An 8,867-nucleotide genomic window follows, 5' to 3' on the forward strand; every position below is an offset into this window, starting at 1 on the left:
GTTCAGGGGCAGAACGACAGATTTGTACCTTGTCAGCTCGTGGGTTTGAACTCGCAACCTTCCGGTTACTAGTCCAACGCTCTAACCACTAGGCTACCCTGCCGCCCCTCATGACCGTGCAGTCATGAGTGAACAGGGAGTACAGGAGGGGGCACAGGCACTATGGTAGTCTGCTTTAAAACATGTTGGTATTACAGACTCGGACAGGGAGAGGTTGAAAATGTCAGTGAAGACACTTGCTAGTTGGTCAGCACATGCTTGCAGTATATGTCCTGGTAATCCGTCTGGCCCTGCAGTCTTGCGAATGTTGACTTGTCTAAAGGTCTTACGCATGATCACACAGTCTTCCGGTACAGCTGGTGCTCTCATGCATGTTTCAGCGTTATTTGCATCGACGCGAGCATAAAAGTAGTTTGGCTCGTCTGGTACGCTCGTGTCACTGGGCAGCTCTCGGCTGTGCTTCCCTTTGTAGTCTGTAATGGTTTGCAAACCCTGCCACATTCGACAAGCATCAGAGCCAGTGTAGTACGACTCGATCTTAGTCGTGTATTGACGCTTTGCCTCTTTGATGGTTTGTCGGAGGGCTTAGCGGGATTTCTCATAAGCTTCCGGGCATAGGGGGATTTCTTATAGGCTTTCAGTTTAGAGTTCCGCTCCTTGAAAGCGGCAGCTCTAGCCTTTTGCTCAGTGCGGATGCTGCCTGTAATCCATGGCTTCTGGTTGGGGTATGTCCGTACGGTCACTGTTGGGACGACCTCATTGATGCACTTATTGATGAAGCCAGTGACTGATGTGGTGTACTCCTCAATGCCATAGGAAGAATCCCGGAACATATTCCTGTCTGTGCAAAACAGTCCTGTAGCTTAGCATCTGCTTCATCTGACCACTTTTAATGATCTAGTCACTGGTGCTTCCTGCTTTAATACAGTATATAGAGTACAGTATATACATATGAGATGAGTAATGTATGCACCTGTACTGACCTCGCCTTCTGGATGATAGTGGGTGATAGTGGGGTGAACAGGCAGTGGCTCGGGTGGTTGATGTCCTTGATGATCTTTATGGCCTTCCTGTGACATCGGGGGTGTAGGTGTCCTGGAGGGCAGGTAGTTTGCCCCTGGTGATGCGTTGTGCAGACCTCACTACCCTCCGGAGAGCCTTGCGGTTGTGGGCGGAGCAGTTGCCGTACAAGGCGGTGATACAGCCCGACAGGATGCTCTCGAATGTGCATCTGTAAAAGTTTGTGAATGTTTTTGGTGACAATCAATATTTCTTCAGACTCCTGAGATTGAAGAGGCGCTGTTGCACCTTCTTCACAACGCTGTCTGTGTAGGTGGACCAATTTTCACTTCGTCCATGATGTGTACGCCGAGGAACTTAAAACCTTACACCTTCTCCACTACTGTCCCATCGATGTGGATGGCGGGATGCTCCCTCTGCTGTTTCCTGAAGTCCACGATCATCTCCTTTGTTTTGTTGACGTTGAGTGAGAGGTTATTTTCCTGACACCACACTCTGAGGGCCCTCACCTCCTCCCTATAGGCCGTCTCGTCGTTGTTGGTAATAAAGCCTGCCACTGTAGTGTCGTCAGCAAACTTGATGATTGAGTTGGAGGTCTGCATAGCCACGCAGTCATGGGTGAACAGGGAGTACAGGAGAGGGCTGAAAACGCACCCTTGTGGGGCCCCAGTGTTGAGGATCAGTGGGGTGAAGATGTTGTTTCCTAGCCTCACCACCTCGGAGTGGCCCATCAGACAGCCCAGGAACCAGTTACACAGGGCGGGGTCGAGACCCAGGGTCTCGAGCTTAATGACGAGTTTGGAGGGGACTATGGTGTTAAATGCTGAGCTGTATTTGAGGAACAGCATTCTTACATACGTATTCCTCTTGTCCAGATGGGATAAGGCAGCGTGCAGTGTGATGACGATTGCGTCGTCTGTTGACCTATTGGGGCGGTAAGCAAATTGAGGTGGGTCTAGGGTGTCAGGTAAGGTAGAGGTGAGATGGTCCTTGACTAGTCTCTCAAAGCACTTCATGATGACGGAAGTGAGTGCTACGGGGCGGTAGTCATTTAGTTCGGTTACCTTATCTTTCTTGGGAACAAGAACAATGGTGGCCCTCTTGAAGCATGTGTGCACAGCAGACTGGGATAGGGATTGACACCATCATGTTCGTTAGAGTCATATTGTATTGTAATGTTTAGATTTTTTTGCTTAACTGCCTTAATTTTGCTGGACCCCAGGAAGAGTAAATGCTGCCTTGGCGGCAGATAATTCGGATCCATAATAAATACAAATACTAATATTATTTGAGGGCCAGACCATTTCTGTTACTTCTATTGACAGGTGAGTCAATAATAGACTCTAAAGGATAATCCGTTTTTGAAAGGTAATTCTGCTGTTTGTTTGAGTATTTGGAGATGGAAGGGTTCCATGCCATCATGGCTCTATATAATGCCATGAATTCATTTTGGACTTGGGGACTGTGAAGAGACCCCTGGTGGCATGTCCTGTGGGGGATGTATGGGTGTCTGAAGAGACCCCTGGTGGTATGTCTTGTGGGGTATGTATGGTTGTCTGAAGAGACCCCTGGTGGTATGTCTTGTGGGGTATGTATGGGTGTCTGAAGAGACCCCTGGTGGTATGTCTTGTGGGGTATGTATGGGTGTCTGAAGAGACCCCTGGTGGTATGTCTTGTGGGGTATGTATGGTTGTCTGAAGAGACCCCTGGTGGTATGTCTTGTGGGGTATGTATGGGTGTCTGAGCTGAATGTTATTTGATCTGGAATTTTAATCACAGTAATCTTTCTCATAAAACCAGTAGAGAAGTAGTTAATTTCTCCTCAACCCTCAACCAGGAAAGATGGGCCTGCATGTTGTTGATGGTAGACAGATTGGCCTGTATGTTGTTGATGGTAGACAGACTGGCCTGCATGTTGTTGATGGTAGATAGTCTGGTCTGCATGTTGTTGATGGTAGACAGACTGGCTTGCATGTTGTTGATGGTAGACAGACTGGCCTGTATGTTGTTGATGGTAGACAGACTGACCTGTATGTTGTTGATGGTAGACAGACTGGCCTGTATGTTGTTGATGGTAGACAGACTGGCCTGCATGTTGTTGATAGACAGACTGGCCTGTATGTTGTTGATAGACAGACTGGCCTGTATGTTGTTGATGGTAGACAGACGGGCCTGCATGTTGTTGATGGTAGATAGTCTGGCCTGTATGTTGTTGATGGTAGACAGATTGGCCTGTATGTTGTTGATGGTAGACAGACTGGCCTGTATGTTGTTGATGGTAGACAGACTGGCCTGTATGTTGTTGATGGTAGACAGACTGGCCTGCATGTTGTTGATGGTAGATAGTCTGGCCTGTATGTTGTTGATGGTAGACAGATTGGCCTGTATGTTGTTGATGGTAGACAGACTGGCCTGTATGTTGTTGATGGTAGACAGACTGGCCTGTATGTTGTTGATGGTAGACAGTCTGGCCTGCATGTTGTTGATGGTAGACAGACTGGCCTGTATGTTGTTGATGGTAGACAGACTGGCCTGTATGTTGTTGATGGTAGACAGACTGGCCTGTATATTGTTGATGGTAGACAGACTGGCCTGTATGTTGTTGATGGTAGACAGACTGGCCTGTATGTTGTTGATGGTAGACAGACGGGCCTACATGTTGTTGATGGTAGACAGACTGGCCTGTATGTTGTTGATGGTAGACAGACTGTCTTCTCTCATTCCACCACCTCCCTCCTTCCAATACTGATGGAGGTCATCAAGCCTCCTGAATCTATTTAAACCAGCTGTGAATACTGATGGAGGCCATCAGGCCTGAATCTATTTAAACCAGCTGTGAATACTGATGGAGGCCATCAGGCCTGAATCTATTTAAACCAGCTGTGAATACTGATGGAGGCCATCAAGCCTCCTGAATCTATTTAAACCAGCTGTGAATACTGATGGAGGCCATCAGGCCTGAATCTATTTAAACCAGCTGTGAATACTGATGGAAGTCATCAAGCCTCCTGAATCTATTTAAACCAGCTGTGAATACTGATGGAGGCCATCAGGCCTGAATCTATTTAAACCAGCTGTGAATACTGATGGAGGCCATCAAGCCTCCTGAATCTATTTAAACCAGCTGTGAATACTGATGAAGGCCATCAGGCCTGAATCTTTTTAGATTAATATGTGGCTCCATTGTTGTGGGATAATGGTTTTATATCAGAGGGGGGAGGGGGTAACTGAGTGGTAGCAACGTGAGGTCAGGTTAAAATGCTAAGCAGTTTGACACGTCTCTCTCTATCTGTTTCTCTTCTCCTAAACCGGTTTGGATTCTTGTTTCTTTGAGCTGCATAAAGGTGTTTACCGTTTACCCCATGGAAGACCAACAGAGCCCAGAAAAGTCCAAAGGCGCAGGTGAAAATGTATTTGGGTTATGAATTAATTTCCACTGTGTATATAATAACCATGGATTGTGTGAGGTCAGCTCCTTGCTCTCTGAAAAGCCCAGCTAAAGCTCATAGCTCTGTGAATAGTTGAATATCAGCATATATATGAAGGGAATCAGACCTGAAACCCATTCAGGTGAATTAACCATGACAAGTCTTATATCAGTCCTGTGTCTATGGTGTTAGTCCTATATCAGTCCTGTCTCTATGGTGTTAGTCCTATATCAGTCCTATCTCTATGGTGTTAGTCCTATATCAGTCCTGTCTCTATGGTGAAAATCCTATATCAGTCCTGTCTCTATGGTGTTAGTCCTATATCAGTCCTGTCTCTATGGTGTTAGTCATATATCAGTCCTGTCTCTATGGTGTTAGTCATATATCAGTCCTGTCTCTATGGTGTTAGTCCTATATCAGTCCTGTCTCTATGGGTGTTAGTCCTATATCAGTCCTGTCTCTATGGTGTTAGTCCTACATCAGTCCTGTCTCTATGGTGTTAGACCTATATCAGGCCTGTGTCTATGGGGTTAGTCCTATATCAGTCCTGTCTCTATGGTGTTAGTCCTATATCAGTCCTGTCTCTATGATGGGTATTTTTCAAAGCTGTATCAAATTTGGACAGAAAATTTGGACAGAAAATGCATTGTTTATCAGAACACAAACACACCTTGGAGAATGTGACAAGTGGTCCCTCAACACCCTTCCTCATAACTCATTGTTTGTTCTTGTTTCCCAATCAACAGTCTGGATCTTCCTCTTCTGTCAAGGTGGATGAGTCTGGGTCTCCCTCTTCTGTCACAGTGGATGAGTCTGGATCCTCCTCTTCTGTCACGGTGGATGAGTCTGGATCCTCCTCTTCTGTCACGGTGGATGAGTCTGGATCCTCCTCTTCTGTCATGGTGGATGAGTCTGGATCCTCCTCTTCTGTCACGGTGGATGAGTCTGGATCCTCCTCTTCTGTCACAGTGGATGAGTCTGGATCCGCCTCTTCTGTCATGGTGGATGAGTCTGGATCCTCCTCTTCTGTCACGGTGGATGAGTCTGGATTCGCCTCTTCTGTCATGGTGGATGAGTCTCGATCCTCCTCTTCTATCATGGTGGCTGAGTCTGGATCCTCCTCTTCTGTCACGGTTGATGAGTCTGGATCCTCCTCAGTCTCAATCCTCCTCTTCTGTCACGGTGGATGAGTCTGGATCCTCCTCTTCTGTCACGGTTGATGAGTCTGGATCCTCCTCAGTCTCAATCCTCCTCTTCTGTCACGGTGGATGAGTCTGGACCCTCCTCTTTTGTCATGGTGGATGAGTCTGGATCCTCCTCAGTTTGGATCCTCCTCTTCTATCATGGTGGATGAGTCTGGCCCCTTCTCTTCTGTCACGGTGGATGAGTTTGGATCCTCCTCTTCTATCACAGTGGATGAGTCTGGATCCTCCTCTTCTATCATGGTGGATGAGTCTGGATCCTCCTCTTCTATCACGGTGGATGAGTCTGGATCCTCCTCTTCTGTCATGGTGGATAACGTTTAGCTAGCTCGTTACGTTAGCTACTGGTTTGCCTAGTCAGACATTTCCCCAGACACCACGCGTGGTGATATGCTAGCTAGTCTGCCAGGACAGGGATACTTAACGTTAGCTAGATAGTGCCAATTGCTAACATTAGGCACATTCGCTAGCATGTCACTGCCCATTAGGAAAGTCAGACTACACCAAGGTGAGATACGGTCCATTAAGCTATTGAACGTTAGCTAATGTAGACAACTAGTCAACCAATGTGCCTAATTAGGTAGCCCACCAGGTGATATTTAGCTAGATATATCCCTGCCTGAGTGAGCTAACACTAGTTAGCATGTCGTCACGTGAAAAGGTTTGACTACAAAAACCTTGAGCTGACGTTAACTAGCTGGCTAGCTCACAAAGGATTTGTCCAAATTAAAAGGTCACAACAGTCATTATGCTAGCCTATGCTGGTTTTATTTTTACTTGTAAGGAAGTTAACGTGCGTTGTACTCATAACTACAGCCAGTGGTTATCTAGCTAATTTTAGAAAGCATCTAGGTAACCACAGATTTTTAACCTCATTTTTTAAACCCCTCCCTAGAAATTTAAAGCAGCTATCAAACAGGTCTTATCACACAGCTCCAGCAACTCCTCTCGCTTACAGAGGTCGGGAAAACAATCAAATACGAATGTTTGCTTATCGGAGTAGTGGTTACAATCCGGTCGATAGCACAGAACCGTCCGCTTCTGATTGTCGGAGAGACCTAAGGTTATCTAGTTAGCTGCAAAAGGTAATAAAATACAAATATAGTCATAAAAGAAATGCTAAGGTAGCTTACTTTAAAAAATGCTAAACAAGAATACACGCAAGAAATATACGAGAAACTAAAAAGGCTATAATATCTACTCGCTAGGTTGCTTGCTACTTGTCGATGAGAGTTTGCATGGAAAAATGTGGAGGTTTTTCCCACCCTGCGCCTTGAGTGATTACATCAAAGCTTAAAACGTGAAGTGTAGTTCTGTATGATAGCCACATTAGCGGCTAATTAGTATTTAATTTTGGGGGTGTAATTACAGGCTCTCAAAGTGACCTTGTCTGAGAGATTGGCGCAGTTATCAAAACGCCAAGGTAAGTCTACACCAAACACTGCCCTTATATGAAGTAGTTCCAGAAAAATGTTTTTTAATGAATGGTGGAAAAACTATAGGTAACATTTCTGGGTTTTACCGCTAGGTTTTATGGGTATTATGACTCATACAGTTATACTCTGTACATCATCTCTGAGAACACATCAGGCCTCTGTTCCACTGAGGGCACATGTAGCAGCCAGGGCAGGACTGTGTCTGTTTGAGCTGTGGGGCAGGAAATATACAGTACTCATCATCATTGTTTTTACAGTGTGCTACTGCTAGTACATATCGTAGAGGTGCTCCTGTCCATGGACACACACTGTAGGATCTCTCTCAATACCTCCTCCTTTCCTCATTCCCCTCATCTGGTCCTCCTCTTCAATCTCATCTTATCCTCCTTCTACAGCCACTCCCATCTCTGTCTAGTTAGCTCCTGTCCTTCTACAGCCCCTCCCACCTTATTTACCAGGGCTCCTGTCCTTCTACAGCCCCTCCCACCTTATTTACCAGAGCTCCTGTCCTTCTACAGCCCCTCCCACCTTATTTACCGGAGCTCCTGTCCTTCTACAGCCCCTCCCACCTTATTTACCGGAGCTCCTGTCCTTCTACAGCCCCTCCCACCTTATTTACCAGAGCTCCTGTCCTTCTACAGCCCCTCCCACCTTATTTACAGGAGCTCCTGTCCTTCTACAGCCCCTCCCACCTTATTTACCGGAGCTCCTGTCCTTCTACAGCCCCTCCCACCTTATTTACCAGAGCTCCTCTCCTTCAGATTGCAGCAGTAGTTTATATTTGTGAAACATATAGTAGATTATACAGCACTGCAATGTAAGCAATATGTTTACATACAAAAACAGATATATAGATTTTTAGCAGGAGCATGTGGGAGAGATTTTGGGCAGATTACACTTTTACTTCAACATGTTCTTCATTTCTGCAGTATTTGTTTGCAGTACTCATGTAACTGTCCCTCCTCCCTGTGTTGTAACAAGATAGTGAAGCTGTTTCCACTTCAATGCCCAGAGCAGGATGAGAGTCTTAGCTCTAATGAAGCCATACTGGTTATCCAGACCTCAGCTTCTCATTCTGTCAGTCAGCATGCTGATGTTGCTGTTCTGCAGTCTGATGAGAGAGACAGGGAGAGATAGGGAGAGGGAGAGGGTGGGAGAGATAGAGACAGACAGGGAGAGATAGGGAGAGTTTGAACATCCTCAGCTCCTGCATCTTCACCAATATTTGGAACCAAGGACTGATCACCCCAATCCACAAAAGTGGAGACAAATTGAAGACAGACAGAGAGATATGCGATATGCGTCAACAGTAACCTTGGGAAAATCCTCTGCATTATCATTAACAGCAGACTCGTACATTTCCTCAATGAAAACAATGTACTGAGCAAATGTCAAATTGGCTTTTTACCAAATTACCGTACAACAGACCATGTATTCACCCTGCACACCCTAATTGACAACCAAACAAACCAAAACAAAGGCAAAGTCTTCTCATGCTTTGTTGATTTCAAAAAAGCCTTCGACTCAATTTGGCATGAGGGTCTGCTATACAAACTGATGGAAAGTGGTGTTGGGGGTAAAACATACAACATTATAAAATCCATGTACACAAACAACAAGTGCGCGGTTAAAATTGGCAAAAAAACACACACATTTCTTCACACAGGGTCATGGGGTTAGACAGGGATGCAGCTTAAGCCCCACCCTCTTCAACATATATATCAACGAACTGGCACGGGCACTAGAAAAGTCTGCAGCACCCGGCCTCCCCCTGCTAGAAT

At 45.8% G+C, this 8,867-nt stretch overlaps 1 protein-coding gene across 1 annotated transcript; it reads left to right on the plus strand.

Moving 5' to 3' along the window:
* The first annotated feature begins 4,473 nt into the window (after nucleotides 1-4,473).
* LOC139380162 (sericin-2-like) lies at nucleotides 4,474-5,638 on the plus strand. The gene is made up of 2 exons (XM_071122606.1): nucleotides 4,474-4,482; nucleotides 5,195-5,638. The coding sequence occupies exons 1-2, from the start codon at nucleotides 4,474-4,476 to the stop codon at nucleotides 5,636-5,638; spliced, it is 453 nt and encodes a 150-aa protein (XP_070978707.1).
* Nucleotides 5,639-8,867: the final 3,229 nt, after the last annotated feature.

Source organism: Oncorhynchus clarkii, chromosome 22, assembly GCF_045791955.1.
Source record: "Oncorhynchus clarkii lewisi isolate Uvic-CL-2024 chromosome 22, UVic_Ocla_1.0, whole genome shotgun sequence".
Taxonomy (NCBI): Eukaryota; Metazoa; Chordata; class Actinopteri; order Salmoniformes; family Salmonidae; genus Oncorhynchus; species Oncorhynchus clarkii.